Raw genomic sequence first — 15,514 nt, 5'->3', positions numbered from 1 at the left:
ATAAATCAATGGCTGAAAGTTCCCATTTCAATGAGAACTTTCAGCCATTGATTTATTCAATATTATTTATTCAATTAAAAATCTTCTTAATGATGTTACGGTATTGTCGTTTTATCGTAACAAAAATTAAAGTTTGCAATCGTCGTTTCGTAGGCAAAAATTTGTTAAAATAAAACATTAAATTATGACTTTGATACTTGAAACTAGATGGCGTATCCCGCGACTGTTTAAATTTCCCGGTTTAAAAAAATGGGGCTGGGATGATAAGAGTCGACTGCTCACTTGTTGTGTTAAAATCGTATAATATTCGCTAAACATTTAGTTCAATGGAAGTGGATGACAGCAAAAATTCATTCTTGTTACGAATCATCGACAATATGGCGAAGCAAGGCATGGCGAGTTTGTCTGGCGAGTCTGGGCCTCACGTCTCTCGTTACTTTCCTCGACCATCGGTGCCTACATCATCTAAAATCAATACTGAAAACCTACCAGTTGGTCTCATAAATTTAGGTTCCACTTGTTGGTTCAATGTTGCAGTTCAAATTTTATACCACATTCCTGCCTTTCGACAATTGATTTTACAGTTTGTGCCTCCTCAGACTACTGTGCCAATCCCGTCAATGGATGTTTTAGTTGGTCTTCAGGAACTTTTTGTCTCAATCACATTCTCCGATGAAAAACTGATTGATCCATCAAGAGCAGTGAATTCCATTGGAAAATTACTGGGGCAAGGTCTGGGTCAACAAGATGCCTGTGAATTTCTTGGAGTGGTACTTAACAGAATAAGAGAGATCAACCCACATGTAATTGAACAATTATTCATTGGATCATGTATCCCAACAAATTCAATGGAATCATCAAGCATCCAGGGTCAAGAATTCATGCAATATACTTTACAAGTAAATGAAGATGCTACCCTGTTGGATTTATTGGAACAATCACTCAAAAGTCATTCCCAAGTCAATCCCAGTTCATTAAGGATTGATTCAGCTCACACTTTACATTCCAGTTTGCCACTTGAACATCCCAAGCTATGTTTTAGCAATCTTCCACCAGTATTTTTAATTGATTTGTGTCGGCTGGTAAGCGGGACCAATCCGACAGAATTAATTAAATCCAATCATAAAATGACATTCCCATCCCTAGTTTTTATGGATCGTTTTTTGTCTGAAAACTCTGAGAAAGTATTACAACTCGATAGAGTTCTTAAAAATATTTCTTCCACAAAAAAGGGACTTGCAAAGAAATTACGGTCACTAGCGATTCTACACCAGGACGTGCCACAACTTAAAAAATTATATGAAAACTATCAAGAGACGGTAGGAGAAACCTCGGTTAATTTTGACCTTTTGCGGTCTTTAAATCTTACATGGGAAACTGAAATTCAATCAAAGATGAATGAACATCGTCACCAATCCCAGCAATTAAATCAACAATTAGAACATATTCGCAGTCGCAAAATGCATATCTGCCGCCCATATCAGTTGCATGCGGTCATGGTCCATGCTGGACAGTCAGATGGCGGTCACTATTGGATCTACGTTTGGGATAGCCAGCAAAATCATTGGTACCATATCGACGACAAATTTACTCGCCAAGTAACCTGGGATGTTATAGTTAAAACATCATTTGGAGGTACTACTCAAGAAAGTAGTGCTCATTGCCTCATTTACCTTGATGTGCCTAAGACTTACTCACTCTTGGGTAAAACACGGTTTTCTTTAATTTATAATTTTCATAAGCATTTAATATTTCGTATTTATATTTTCAGATATGAAAGAAGAATATGACATTGGACCTATGGACGTTTTGCGCTATTTGAAAGATCATACTGATGTACGTACTCGGCACTCTGCTTATGGCAAAAGCCAAACGATTGCAGCCGTCCGCACAACTATTGCGGCTCATAGTAATGAAATGGATCCTTCTGTCTTACTTTTTCGAGTAAATTATTTGGATATTGGGTTGTTCTTCCTATATAATCATGAATTGCTATTCATATTTAGGCTTTAGACAGCGAACGACAAAGATTATATTCAGTTTGCCAAGAATCCATGAGTCATAACGGAGAAGAAGAGCGATTGCTGCATTTTGGTGTTTATTTGCTTGCTAACCAAGTAGAATTTGAGCCTTTCGTTTACTGGGCTCTATTACAGCATTTTGCAAGCTTTGCTTTGCTAGCAGAAGAAGGGTAAGACAAATGAATAATTTGACGTTGGACGATTTTAATACATCGTCAGTGGATTTTTCTGTTTCCAGAACTAGTCGTTTTTGTACAGCCGCACGACGTATGCTGGCGTTTGTAGAGTGTTCATCGACACAAGAGCAGAAAAAATTATTCATCCAGTGGAACACAGCTTATTACCAGTTTCGCTTGATAATTCGCCATGTGATGAACGGAATAACTCATGTTTTTAGCAGCAAGTATGGATTTTGGTAATTTCCTCACTCCTCAGCTTCGTGATCAACATGTTTTTGTTTAATTTCAGCTTTTCAGCTGCTGTTCCGTTGGCGGTTAAATCTCTGTACCTGCATCATTGTCTTATGAACAACTCATTAGGAGGATCTACTATGAGTGTAAATCCAAATATCATACACTCTTTGATAGAAAAATCCGTGACGGTAAAACAAAATCCAATAATGCTTAATTTACTATTGTTAGTGACCATGCAGTTATTTTCTTGTATGATTAGTCCCTGAGTGAAGAACTCTTGGAAAGTGATTTGGAGTCAGTTGGGGAACTTGCTTGCTCTGTCCTTTTTGATGCAATTATAAACTGGTGTAAATATGCTGACGCCAATCATCTTGAAGGTAATCTATTTATTTGATTTTGTTATTTTTTGAGTGATTGTTTACCGTCGTTGTTTTACATCCTCAGCCGCCCGATGTTCTTCTCGTCGTATCTCCGAGAAATGGAGTCGACAGGTGAAGCATTATCTTGGCCATGCTGTGGAATGCGCAACTGCTTCTGGTCTCCAAACATTCGCAGAAATAAAAAAAAAATTGGGAAAAGTCGAGTTGGTGTTAAACCAAACGGGAAACGACGAGCAAACATCATTTGAATTCAAGGGGCATATTCCGGAGAGTCCTGAAGACGGCGAGAAGTTGGCGTTGAAATGGAAACAAATGTGGTTGATTTGTAATGAGCACCGTATTCTTGGCCCTTAATTCAAACTGCGATTTGTGTTCTGTCAGGGGAGCCGCAATAGTAGCTAACCAATTCAGTAATTCAATATTCGAAGTGAAAATATTTTGGTTGGTTGGCCTCAACAATGCTTACGTGTATATTATAATTTGTACGAATAAATATCGAAATTTTCTTATAAAACTTTACATTTTTGTTGTGCGTTTAAATTGGTTTTAATTTTTTTCAAAACTATTTTCTACTTTTTATACAAAATCATAAAATGAAAACTTGTTTTCGTAATGGATAGATGTCGTTGAATAGTGACCCAAATTACGTGGCGGCTGTTGACGTTATATGCCCTTACAAAAAAGTGTGTCAACAGATGGACCGGTTAAGGCCAATGTCTTCCTTATAACCCTTAAGCAGGTTGCTTCTCAGTTCTCTGTTATCGTCGGGTGTGTGCAGTTGCTGTATTCCATTGCCTCTCTTAGATTATAAATCCTTTGCTGTCAAAATGGCCAAAATCTCCGGTAAGTTGAAACTGAAAACCTATTGAACTTGTAATTTACATCGTTGTGTCATCGAGAACATGGTCTATATTCTTTGTGTCATGACTGTCATGTCGTGACCATTTGTTATAGCAAATAAATTGAAGATGGTTTGCCTTGTTTCCAAGGAAGTGAATTCCTTCGAGAGGTGGCGTCCAGCCTACGATCTACATTGCATAGGTTTTATTACATATGGCTGCATCTGAAATTCCTTTAGATTTTTAAGTTTTTAGAAGAATTTAAGTTTCGATTTGAAGGATCTTCGAAAGTTATTGTCAGAATTCAAAAACTTGACGCTGTCACTGGTTTGTGGACATTATTTTCACATATCGGAATTATTCCCATCAATAGCGATAGCCGACGGTCGTAGCCGCGCTTACTACAGTTAATACATGTTATCACTTTATCTTCGGCGATCTGTATTTGTTTCCCAAAAGAAGCTGAAAACTCGATGTCAAAACTTGACTGGTCAGTAAAGGAGCGTACGGATTTTATAAGCCACTAGGTCAAATTGTCATTATTGATTAAGCTAGAGAAAACCAACCGTAAATTTACAGGATGTCTATTCATTTGTAACGAAGTGTATTACAGAATTTGCTTATCATGTCAATGAATCAATTACTGCAATAATTTTTGAACGTTTTTGAACAGCCGGTCCTGTTGTTGACATCCTCGGAGATGAAATGACTCGTGTCATTTGGGACATCATCAAGGATAAACTCATTCTACCTTTCTTGGATGTCGAACTCCACACGTAATTCTAGTGCCGTTCAAATAATATTGTGAATTTACTAAATGATGAATGTACTATATTTTTTAGTTTTGATCTTGGCATGGAAAACCGCGATGCCACCGACGACCAGGTAACCATTGATTGCGCGGAAGCAGTAAAGAAATACAACGTTGGTATTAAATGTGCCACCATTACACCTGATGAGAAACGAGTTGAAGGTAAATTAACCAAGTTTATATTTTAAATTTGATTTAATTTTGTGTCATTTTTTATTTATTTATATTTGATTTATTTATTTTGATTTATTTATTTTCTATTTATTAATTTTTTTAGAATTCCATTTAAAGAAAATGTGGAAGTCTCCGAATGGTACACTAAGAAACATTCTTGGTGGAACTGTTTTTCGAGAACCCATTATTTGCAAAAACATTCCTCGGTTGGTAACTGGATGGACTGCTCCAATCATCATTGGTCGCCACGCTCACGCCGACCAAGTAGCTTATAATTTGTCATGTGACATTACGAAAGTTGATACTGATGGTTCAATTTGATTTAACAGTATAGAGCAACTGATTTTTTAATCCCTGGAGCAGGCCAATTGGAAATGAAATGGACTGCTGCTGATGGATCCACAAGCATTGTGCATATCGTCAATGACTTCAAGGGTGCTGGAGTTGCTATTGGAATGTACAATACTGACGATTCCATTAGGTAATTCTTTGGTGCAAATTCGAATTTAAAGGCCAGGACTAATTTATTTCATTTTGATGAAAGGGATTTCGCTCATTCTTCGTTGCAATACGCTCTGCAGCGAGAATATCCTCTCTATCTCAGCACCAAAAATACTATCTTGAAAAAGTACGATGGTCGCTTCAAAGATATTTTCCAAGAAATCTACGATGCGTAAGTCTACATATTTTATACGTACGATTACATAAAAATTGACTAACTTCGTGTGCGCAGAGAGTACAAGCCGTTGTACGAAGCCAAGAAGATTTGGTATGAGCATCGTTTGATTGATGATATGGTTGCATATGCTATGAAATCGGAAGGCGGGTTTGTTTGGGCATGCAAGAACTACGATGGTGATGTCCAGTCAGACTCAGTTGCTCAAGGGTATGGATCTTTGGGGATGATGACTTCCGTCCTCATTTGCCCAGATGGGAAAACTGTTGAAGCTGAGGCTGCTCATGGAACAGTGACCCGCCACTACAGAATGCATCAGCAAGGAAAGGAGACATCCACAAATCCTATTGGTTAGTTACTGTTTTCTCGCCCGCATCGCAGGCAAACTACATTTTTCAATTTTCTTATACCAATAATGGTCATTATATTAAATCAGCTTCCATTTTCGCCTGGACGCGTGGACTGGAGCATCGTGCAAAGTTGGACAACAACGAGCCTTTGAAACGATTCTGTAGCGCATTAGAAAGCGTATGCGTTGAGACTATCGAAGCTGGTTTCATGACCAAAGATTTGGCCATTTGCATCAAGGGAATGAATGGGTAATTTTCGTTAATTTTTTTTGTGCGATAGAATGGAATGGTTTATTGATTTTGTATTTCTTTATTCTAGCGTAACTCGAGGCGACTATTTGAATACCTTCGAATTCATGGATAAGTTAGCCGAAAATCTTAAAATCAAGTTGGCGTGACAACAAAAAAGAGCTTACGAGTCTTCATCTGTGACCAGCAGATTATAAGTTTAAAGTACTCAGCATAATTTTTTTACCAATCATGTATCGTTCGATAATTATAGAAATGTTGGGAATTGGAATGTTTACAATAAAGCTGTTATCGAGTTACTATTATGTTTCTTTGGCGTGTACTTACTTATGTCTACATGTATCATTTTAAATAGTGCCACTAGAATTTGTTGGTATGTTCCATTTTATCGTAAGGGTGAAGGCTCAGTAAATTGGCAGTTCCACCCTTTATTCAATAATTTGATATAGGCTACTAACTGAGGATAAATGATTAAATTATACGAAAAATATAGGTACTAGCATCTCCATCTCCATCTTATTATACATGTAGGTCACTAGGTCTTCTTTGGTACCGTATTTCTTGAATTTCATATTTCCTATTATTTATTTCTTCCATTATTTTATTTCATTTTACTTTATTTACTTCTAAATTTGAAATGGATAAAATTATTTTCGTAAAAACTTTTTATTTTTTAAAATTTAAACTTGCGCTCCTGCCACTTTCCGAACTTCGCATTATTCACAAACAACACACGTTGTCAATGCAGGAAGCAGACGAATTTTCTTCCTTGTGTAACGTCACGCTCTTACGGCTCTTTTAGTCCTCTAAAATAATTACGTCAGATATTTCTGGCTAGTTAGGTAGGTTTGGAATAGTCCGTCGTTTGGTTTACGCACCGTGACTAAAGTCTTATAGAAGACTCAAAACTAAAGACTTAAGTCTTATACTTTTCCCTGAAGTGAAATATGGCGACTGCTCACGGTGAGAAGGTTTTGAAGTATTTGGAAGAAAATGGGACTGCCAGTTCACTTAAACTAGCTGAGCTTTGGAATGAAGATCACCAAAAGATCGTTGGTACCGTGAAAAGCCTTCTTTGTCTTGGAGAAGTGAGTGTACATTTTATATTACATTATATTTAACTAAGCTTGTGTATTATGGTTTTTTATTTTACCACTACAATAGATTAAAATGCAGTACATGTAGCTTACCTAAAAAATGGGAAAACAAACAACAATTTTTAATTTCATTTGGTTCCCAGGTAATTGAAGCTGATCTTCAGAGCTCTGCGCTATGGGATCTTACTGAAGAAGGAAAACAAGTGGCTAAAGATGGTAGTCACGAAGCTCAAGTTTTCAATGCTATCCCACCTGCTGGAAGTACACAAGCAGAAATTGTGGTATTTTGAATTTAATCATTAAATGTCAGAAACATTTTGCCATTTTTGTAATTCACTAGGCTAAAGTTACTGAAGTGAATTCTAAATTCACAAAAGATATGGCCAAAGTTGGTTTCAGTAAAGCCATGTCACTTGGTTGGATTGTCGTTGACAAGAGTTCTGGAGCTCCCAAATTCATTAAAAAAGTAACTTCTATTCAAGATAAGGTTCAGGAACATCTTAAAGAACTTGCCACTGGAAAAGACACACTCACCAATGAATTGAGAACTGAGTACAAAAAGAGAAAACTTATCCAAGAAATGTTAGTATTATTAAATTTTGTCTCCCCAAAATCCTGTTTATTACCAATCTTTGTTGTTACAGAATTATCAAGAGTTATCTGATGAAACCTGGTCCATCATTCAGTACAAGTGTCACTAAACAAGAGACTGATCTTACACCTGAAATGATCGCTTCCGGTTCATGGAAAACAAAGGAGTTCAAAACATACAATTTGAATGCTCTTGGGACTCCAATTCCGCGAGGACATTTGCATCCCTTAATGAAAGTACGAGCAGAATTTCGACAAATATTTTTGGAGATGGGGTATGTTCCTAGTTAAAAATATTTAGAAATCAAATTCAATTATTAATCTGAATTTGGTCAAATCAGATTTACTGAAATGCCCACAAATAATTTTGTTGAAAGTTCCTTCTGGAATTTTGATGCCCTTTTCCAACCTCAGCAACATCCTGCACGAGATGCTCACGACACCTTCTTCCTTTCTGGTACTTTATCTAATTTATCAAGTTACTTTGTTGCGTTTCTGTCATTGGACATTTTTAATCTTTAAGACCCGGCAACAGCAACAAATATCCCTGTCGATTACATGGAGCGTGTGAAAAAAGTACACAGCCATGGAGGTTATGGTAGTCAAGGTTATGGATATGATTGGAAAATAGAAGAAGCGCAAAAAAATCTTCTTCGAACCCATACCACTGCCGTTAGTGCGAGGATGCTTTACGCCCTTGCTGAGGTATAGTATGAGCGAAAAGTCAGCATCCTTTAAAACATAAAAATTTGAAATCTAAATCTGTTTGTGTCCCCATTGTGCAGGGTGGTTTCAAACCGGCGAAATACTTCAGCATTGACCGTGTTTTCCGAAATGAAACGCTTGATGCTACACATTTAGCTGAATTTCATCAAATCGAGGGAGTCATTGCAGATTATGGCCTGACACTGGGGAATCTAATAGGTGCGAGTTTTTTTTGTTTTTGTTTTTTGTAACGGCACGTTTGCAACTCATTTCATGTTTTTCAAATTTAAGGAGTCCTGTATGAATTCTTTCGCAAACTGGGCATTGAAAAGCTGCGGTTTAAACCTGCCTACAATCCGTACACTGAGCCCAGCATGGAGATTTTTAGTTATCATCCTGGCCTTAAAAAATGGGTTGAGGTAGTAAACTTTTTCGTGTACTTGTTAACTTTGTTTTAAAATATTTCACAAAAATATTTAGATCGGAAATTCTGGAATATTCCGACCGGAAATGTTATTACCAATGGGACTTCCTGAAGACGTTTCAGTTCTGGCATGGGGTCTTAGTTTAGAGAGGTACTAAGATACTTCTATTATAACTTTGTGTGTTGAATCTAACTAAAATGTACTCATATATTATTTAGGCCGACGATGATTAAATATGGCTACGATAACATTCGGGATTTGGTGGGCCCTAAAGTGAACATACAGATGGTAGCAGACAACCCTCTCTGCCGACTGGACAAGTAACTTACATCCACCATGTCATATGTTTGTTTATTTTATTTGTTTTTAAATACCTTAACATTTCATAATAAGTTTTCTCAAGTGAAACACTGCTTTCATTTTAAGCTATTTGGTTTTGATGATTAAGTTAAAAGTTATTGATTTTTATAAGGAATCCTTACAAACAAAACTTTTTTTTTCCCTTCCAGACACCGTGGTTCTGAAATGAAGGAAACAGACGATCTGCAGGACTTGGAGAATCGCATGGATTCGATCATGACTCGACTACGTGGCATTGAAACTGAAGTGAAGAAGTTAAAAAGACAAGGCAAAACTACTGAAGAAAAATTAACTCTTGTCATAGAGGCTGATCCGAAATATCCACCACGATCAATTCAGACCTTGGTGAGACTCCTGGCAGCTCGAGAAGATGCCCGTACCATAGTGACCGTTCATCAGCATTCATCTTTGGCAAGTGCTTGTCCAACCGATTTGATGCAATGGCCGAACTTGACTGTATCAGATGGCAGTCGAATCGACAACCAATGCAATCTTACTTGGATTTGGAAGCCAATAGGACGCCATCCCATCGCCAAGATTGTCAATCGGCCTAACGGAGATATCCACGGTGAAGCCGCCATCGCTCGTCTACTGGCCCGACTTCTTGAATCCTGGGCAGATTGTGCAATGTATGAAAATTTTGATTCAAGCATTTGCTCACAGATCGACGATTGGTTGGATTCATGGGAAAGTTGCATTCAGTCTGGCGACTCCAAGTTCTTGATGTTGATACGGCGAATTCACAATCAACTGGGTCATCCTGACGGACGTAAATGGCTAGTAGGACCTCTACCCGGAGTTAAATCACTCGCCGATATTTTCTTATCCAACCTACTAGGCGATAAACTAAACACTTTAAACAGTGGCCAGGCAAAAGAGTGGATGTTGCGGTGTGCTTCAGCTTGATTCAACTTGTCCGAAGTTGCGACTTCTTTCTATCATTTCAGTGCTGCCTTGTATGTGACAATACAAAGTACGATGACATTTCATGTATGGAGTTGTAATTCAATGAACGAGTAAGTTACGTAATTATTATACTTCGCCAGATAATTAGTATAATATAATTAGAAAAAAAACGTTTTTGGAACACAAAATTATAAAGTTTAAACTACAGTTGTGCTTTCTTCCAATATCTTGGTTAACAATTTAGTAATAGTTTGGTTTTTCTTGGGTGCAAGATCGCTAGAAGTATTTTTCATGTGGATAGATTTTATCATTTCTTTCTCAGTTTTAGTATTGTTAATAATTGCAGTTGCTGGGAAATCCACACCGATAGTAGTGGTTTTCGCAACGGTAGTTTCTGCATTGGTGGTGTCAGGTGGCGAATAATCCTCAACAGCACGAATTAAACTCAAGGGCTGTAGTTCTGTAACTTTATCGAGTGTTGAAGAGTCAACAGCCCTTAAATGACCATGTGATGTTCCACCACTGTTGGAAACTATGACTACATCATTGGAATAGCGAAAAAAATAAAGCTGAAGACCGGCGGCTAATAAGAAATGGAATGCCAAAACAGCAGAAAGAATAATGACGGCAATTCCTCGCTGGCTGGCACTGAGTGGAGGCCACAAAGAGAAAACCAACACCGAACCGGATAGCGCTGCTCCAACAATCACCAATGTCCATTGAATGAAAGGGAAAGGAATCGTCAGCAGAACCTAAGGAAGGTAAGGGTAAATATTATATTACAGCGTGTACTTAATATGTTATCGAAGTAAAACCTACCGATATCGGGATATAGATGGCCAATGAGTAGCCATATAGAGAAACAATCTCGATGAAACCAAGTGGGGCTTGATCACCTTCTTTCCGGCGCCACCACAAGAGAAGCCACAAGACTAATGGTAAGAGCAGAGCGTAACTGAAGATTGTCGATGCCGAGATAGAGACTGATTTGCGTAAGAGAAGAAAAAGTGAATAAGATCAAGTTGTTTAGCACCCAACATCTTAATCTTTAGTTTTAGGCAGCAGTCGAAACTCTTCGTTGTGCTTAAACAACAACATTCTCACCTTTGCGAAAGTCGTATCTCCAATGTTGACCCTCTCCACCCGAATGTAAATAATCGGCAATATTTCCCATAATCGCTACGCAGAATACCAGAGTAACACAAATCCAAAGAGGACCTGGCAATCAGCATAGCAATTAAAAATATTAGGGGCGATTAGAGGCGTCACTAGCTAGAAGATACCGTATAGATCGGGCGACGGTCGAATGTAATGTGTGAGTGTATCCCGTGACGGACGGGGGACGAAAGACCATATCAATCGTTCCTTCACTTGTGGCGTATCGACGTCAAAGTATCTCTGGTAGTAAGCAAACGTTAGCATAGAAGGACCATTATCTTGAGAGCTTTGGGCCGTTTGGGTTGATCCTTGAGTTTGATCCTGTTTAGATAGAATAAATTAATTAATGTAAACTATACAAAGGGATTCAAAGAGACAAAATACAGAAAAACATTTTGTAGCAAGAGGTCTAATTTATTGGGTAACATTTATTTACACATAAAATATTAGACAGGTCCTAAGCCTTTGAAAACTTGGAAACGGTGATTGATTGTTGGCAAGGTGTGAAGTCGCGCTTCGGAAACCAACCCTCCCCCTGAACAGTTTTCGATAAAAAATACAGTTTTTGCTCGTGAATGGAGAAGAGACATGCAACACATGATGCATGGCTCATGGGTCAGATAAATTTCGCAATCTGTACACAAATAAGAATTCGGCTCAATAATGGACTCTTCTTTAACATTTAATCCCTCGGTTAAAGGTAAAGCTCCACCTCCTTGACTTCTAGCCACAAGGTCGACAGCAATCATTACAGCATGATGAAGGGGGTGTAAAGCCTTCCGCACCGAGGCGGCAGCAATAACGGCATCTCCAGAAGGGTTAACCACTACTACACCCATCGATGGTCCCATGCAGGCGCTAGTGGAGCGATCAACTTGATTGCTTCCGTTAAACAAATCTTCAGCTAATTTAACTCCGCAATTCTCATGCCACGTAAACACGTTGTCTGGTAGGTGACTGATAGCTAAACTGAGCTGCATCCATTTGAATTTCATTTCAAGTTGTTGGGAACTGAACCAGCTACCTGTTAGAAGCCTCTCAATGGTTTTGTCCTCATGAAAATTACATGGCCAGAGTTTGCTAGCCATATCATATTGAGACCTTGTTTGTGGAAGACATTTGGAAACTTCAATCTCCTCCCAGTTTTCTAACAAGTCTAATCCTTCTAACTTCAAACCTTGAGAGAATAGTTTTTGTTTGCACTCCACAGCTGAATTTTCCGCTAAACCAATAATAATTTTTAATTCTCCTCCCTGATTTTTTACTCGCTTCAAATGATGCAAATTAGGTTGAATTTCACTCAGGCCTTTCACAAGAGCCTGTGTAGCCTTTTTTTCAACAATTTTTGCTACCCAGACATTAACAACAGGAATCGGGTTCATGGTTGCAAAGCTCAAAATGGCAATTGGATGTTCAATGGATTTACGACTCCTCTTGGCAGGTGGAACCTAATCATTATTTCCCAAGTAACAAACAACTAAAACATATAAATATTTAAGTATTTACCTCATCAATGTCAACATGAGATGAGGGATAATCGGTGAAGTTGTGGGTTTGCTCATACGGAGGTGGTTTTCCTGTGGCTGTACTTCCCATTCCAAAATCTGCCATATTGTAGTATAAATTGACATAACACAAATTATCATCCATTGGAATGAGAACAAATCTTTTCAAGTAATGTAATGTAAACACATATTAAATTCAAAATAATCACCTTGGAATTGCAGTAGAGCTTCGGCATCATTTGCTTTGTTCTAAACAATTTGAAAGAAGTAAATTAATCAGAATCCAAACGAGTTTGATAACAACATTATTTTACCGTGAAATCCATTTTTATTTTTAGTGCCACGTAGAGGCTATCTCGATTCTCGAAGTCTCACCACACAATTAACGTCGGGTCGCCATAATTCGTCATCGTCTGCCCATAGGGGACTAAAATGCGGGATCCGCTGTGGATGCCACCAGGGGGCACCACTGGATTTCAAATAGTCATAGGCTAAAGTTGTGCAAGTTTATCTAGATTTTTATGCTTGTTTTATTTTAAAAATAGGCAATAATGAATTAAATCGAATTTTTATATGCAAAAAAATTAAGAAAATGTTCCTCTATTCTGAAACATTCACGCATAGAAAACATCAAACTAACGTTAAAAATAAAAATAGACGTTAATTCCGAAAAAATAGTCGGCGGATTGTCGTAGATAACTAGACATCCTATAACAAGTTATAAAACCACGCTTCAATCAGAACCTCTGAGAATCTAATTATAATTAGGATTTCGCAAATAAAATAGGGTCTTATACATGTGTATACGTTTATATAAGAGGGTACACAAGATACGGAAGCACATAGAACGGTCAAGTCCATCAAAGCATGTGATATTAAATATTATTATATGCGGTTATATAATATTGCATATAATTATAAATATTTTAATATATAATGTACAATATAATGTTATATATAAATATATAGTCGTATATAAATTCAAGGTATTCTATCAAATTAAAGACAGATAATTTTCCAGAGGTGACATGAAAATATAATAACTAAGCACCACGTATTTTATCTTGAACGGATCACATCATCGCACTCATAAATCATAATGTCAATATATAGTTTTAAGTATTTAATGCATTACACCAATTGCATTAGCATTACGCTAGAGCTAGACATTCAAAGATATTTTGTACTACCATGTTCGAACCACAAAAAACTGTAGTGGTTGTTCGAAATGCCAAGTAGAAGTTAAGCGGCTCCCTCTGGTGGCTGATTCAAGATTTCCACAACACATTCCGCAGTTTAGTCCCTAAAAGACGATGACGATGACGATGACGATGACGATGACGAATTATGGCGACCCGTTGTATTACTAATTTACTATTATCTGAAAGGGAAAAAAAACACTAAATTTATAGAAAAACGGTATATTAAATTTTCGAGCACGAGGACTCAAGTCTTAAGACAATTTTACAGCCTGAATTCTAAATGTAAATAATTTCTGCCATTTGAGTGATCTGCTATGGAATTCTGTTGACATCGTCTCCCCGGGAAGTTCGATATTTCATGGTCTCATTTGGAAAGACTTGGCTGAGCTCTTCTAACAAATGAGCCCTAAACTTTCTGTATGAATCAATCTTTCCTTTAACTTGTTCATTTTTATTCAGGGCCTTTTCCATGCAATCTTTGGTGTACAGTTGAGGGTTTCTGCCTTCATCAATGTATCTAGTGAACAACAAAAGAATGATTTATTTCCGTGTACCAAGCACAATGCTGTTTACATGATTTTACTTACTCAAACACTTCCAGGGGAACATGAACATCTTGTACCTGAGACTTTAGTTTGTCAATTTCCTGCAGGCCTTGCACAATGGAGTTTCTGTATTGATTAATCAAAAACATATTAGGGAAAACTTCATGGTGTTATACAGCTTAAAGATGATTTACATTTTCTGGTTCAGAACACTCTGTCCTTGGGGTTGAAAATCGCTAACAATAATCTTAACCTGTCGGACGTTTTCAACAAAAAGTTCCAATTGATTTTCCAAATTTTCCAGAGGAGCACTCATTTTTCTTGACGAATTTTGATCAACGAAAACAAACAGACAGAAACGTCAAAGTTTCATTTACTGCAAAACGAATGCGACATTGCCAAACTCGACCAAACCCGACCAACCAAGCTCAGAATTAGCAGACGAACTATCGTCTCTGAAAAATCGATACGGCAGAGGAGAGAGAGAGCGTGAATTCAAATTTTCTCTGTAGCCAATAGCCATTGTGACAAAATTTTATTGACAAGTTAAATTTAACGTGGACTTAACTAACTAACTTTTGCCCTTGATGAACAAGTGATGATGATGAGGATTTCGATATTGTCATTCGCAATTGGCTGCTCGTACAACCCAGTCATGTGCAGAAATCGCATCAGCCGCTGATTGACATGATCCTGGCGATGTCTCGTGTCAGCCACGTGGTGAGTTGAAAAAACGATGGATCCTGTTAACTGCTGGGGCCTGCTGCTGTTTCTTCTTACCAAGGTAGGACCAATTACTATTAAACTAGCCTGTCATTCAGTGTCACTCTCGATCTGCTCTCGATGCGCTGGATAAGATTAGATATGTGTGTGTTAGCCTGTTGGGTTTCTGTTTTCACGCGGTCTGAAACCCGAATCTTTAAATATCGCCATCAAGCTTCTCTCGGATTCTCGGTAAACGTGATTATTCTCTGCTGGTCTATGTTTAGACCTTACATTAGTGGTTTGGCTAATTGGTTAGGGTTGGTGTAATTTAGATTGACAAGGGAAAGAAAGCGCCATCCAATTAGTGTCTGGTGTTGAAAAGCTCACTAGCGAATAAATCGT

General features: G+C 37.7%; 4 protein-coding genes, 1 long non-coding RNA gene and 1 pseudogene across 6 annotated transcripts in view; 4 read left to right on the top strand and 2 right to left on the bottom strand.

Moving 5' to 3' along the window:
• The first annotated feature begins 236 nt into the window (after nucleotides 1-236).
• LOC124344114 (ubiquitin carboxyl-terminal hydrolase 25-like) lies at nucleotides 237-3,333 on the top strand. The gene is made up of 7 exons (XM_046797561.1): nucleotides 237-1,704; nucleotides 1,772-1,944; nucleotides 2,007-2,191; nucleotides 2,260-2,424; nucleotides 2,490-2,622; nucleotides 2,694-2,811; nucleotides 2,879-3,333. Exons 1-7 carry the CDS (start codon nucleotides 327-329, stop codon nucleotides 3,166-3,168), a joined length of 2,442 nt encoding a protein of 813 aa, XP_046653517.1. The 5' UTR covers nucleotides 237-326; the 3' UTR covers nucleotides 3,169-3,333.
• Nucleotides 3,334-3,498: 165 nt separating this feature from the next.
• On the top strand, nucleotides 3,499-6,212 carry LOC124344178 (isocitrate dehydrogenase [NADP] cytoplasmic-like). The gene is made up of 9 exons (XM_046797658.1): nucleotides 3,499-3,657; nucleotides 4,327-4,429; nucleotides 4,496-4,626; nucleotides 4,742-4,902; nucleotides 4,968-5,119; nucleotides 5,183-5,311; nucleotides 5,372-5,664; nucleotides 5,751-5,913; nucleotides 5,984-6,212. Exons 1-9 carry the CDS (start codon nucleotides 3,642-3,644, stop codon nucleotides 6,060-6,062), a joined length of 1,227 nt encoding a protein of 408 aa, XP_046653614.1. The 5' UTR covers nucleotides 3,499-3,641; the 3' UTR covers nucleotides 6,063-6,212.
• A 436-nt stretch (nucleotides 6,213-6,648) lies between these two features.
• Nucleotides 6,649-10,075, top strand: LOC124344120 (phenylalanine--tRNA ligase alpha subunit A-like). Of its 2 annotated transcripts, XM_046797570.1 has the most exons (12): nucleotides 6,649-6,755; nucleotides 6,855-7,001; nucleotides 7,154-7,291; nucleotides 7,351-7,592; nucleotides 7,655-7,876; nucleotides 7,943-8,058; nucleotides 8,125-8,306; nucleotides 8,387-8,525; nucleotides 8,598-8,725; nucleotides 8,787-8,881; nucleotides 8,950-9,051; nucleotides 9,241-10,075. In XM_046797570.1, the coding sequence occupies exons 2-12, from the start codon at nucleotides 6,861-6,863 to the stop codon at nucleotides 9,995-9,997; spliced, it is 2,262 nt and encodes a 753-aa protein (XP_046653526.1). In that variant the 5' UTR covers nucleotides 6,649-6,755; nucleotides 6,855-6,860; the 3' UTR covers nucleotides 9,998-10,075. The 2 variants fall into 2 exon arrangements, with proteins under 2 accessions (XP_046653526.1, XP_046653527.1); XM_046797571.1 differs by having other exon boundaries at nucleotides 6,666-7,001; nucleotides 8,950-9,076; nucleotides 9,241-9,339.
• Nucleotides 10,076-10,108: 33 nt separating this feature from the next.
• Nucleotides 10,109-13,092, bottom strand: LOC124344259 (annotated as a pseudogene).
• A 973-nt stretch (nucleotides 13,093-14,065) lies between these two features.
• On the bottom strand, nucleotides 14,066-14,818 carry LOC124344246 (mediator of RNA polymerase II transcription subunit 10-like). The gene is made up of 3 exons (XM_046797764.1): nucleotides 14,602-14,818; nucleotides 14,450-14,533; nucleotides 14,066-14,379 (listed from the first exon to the last, which is right to left on the bottom strand). The coding sequence occupies exons 1-3, from the start codon at nucleotides 14,721-14,723 to the stop codon at nucleotides 14,175-14,177; spliced, it is 411 nt and encodes a 136-aa protein (XP_046653720.1). The 5' UTR covers nucleotides 14,724-14,818; the 3' UTR covers nucleotides 14,066-14,174.
• A 96-nt stretch (nucleotides 14,819-14,914) lies between these two features.
• Nucleotides 14,915-15,514, top strand: part of LOC124344281 — a 50,794-nt gene continuing 50,194 nt past the window's right edge. Inside the window, exon 1 of the long non-coding RNA XR_006919641.1 lies at nucleotides 14,915-15,191. This is a non-coding gene — a long non-coding RNA (uncharacterized LOC124344281). The remainder of the gene's footprint in view (nucleotides 15,192-15,514) is intronic.

This window comes from Daphnia pulicaria, chromosome 6 (assembly GCF_021234035.1).
Source record: "Daphnia pulicaria isolate SC F1-1A chromosome 6, SC_F0-13Bv2, whole genome shotgun sequence".
NCBI lineage: Eukaryota > Metazoa > Arthropoda > Branchiopoda > Diplostraca > Daphniidae > Daphnia > Daphnia pulicaria.
The sequence above is the reverse complement of the archived record's forward strand: the minus strand, read 5'-3'. Positions and strand labels throughout refer to the sequence as shown.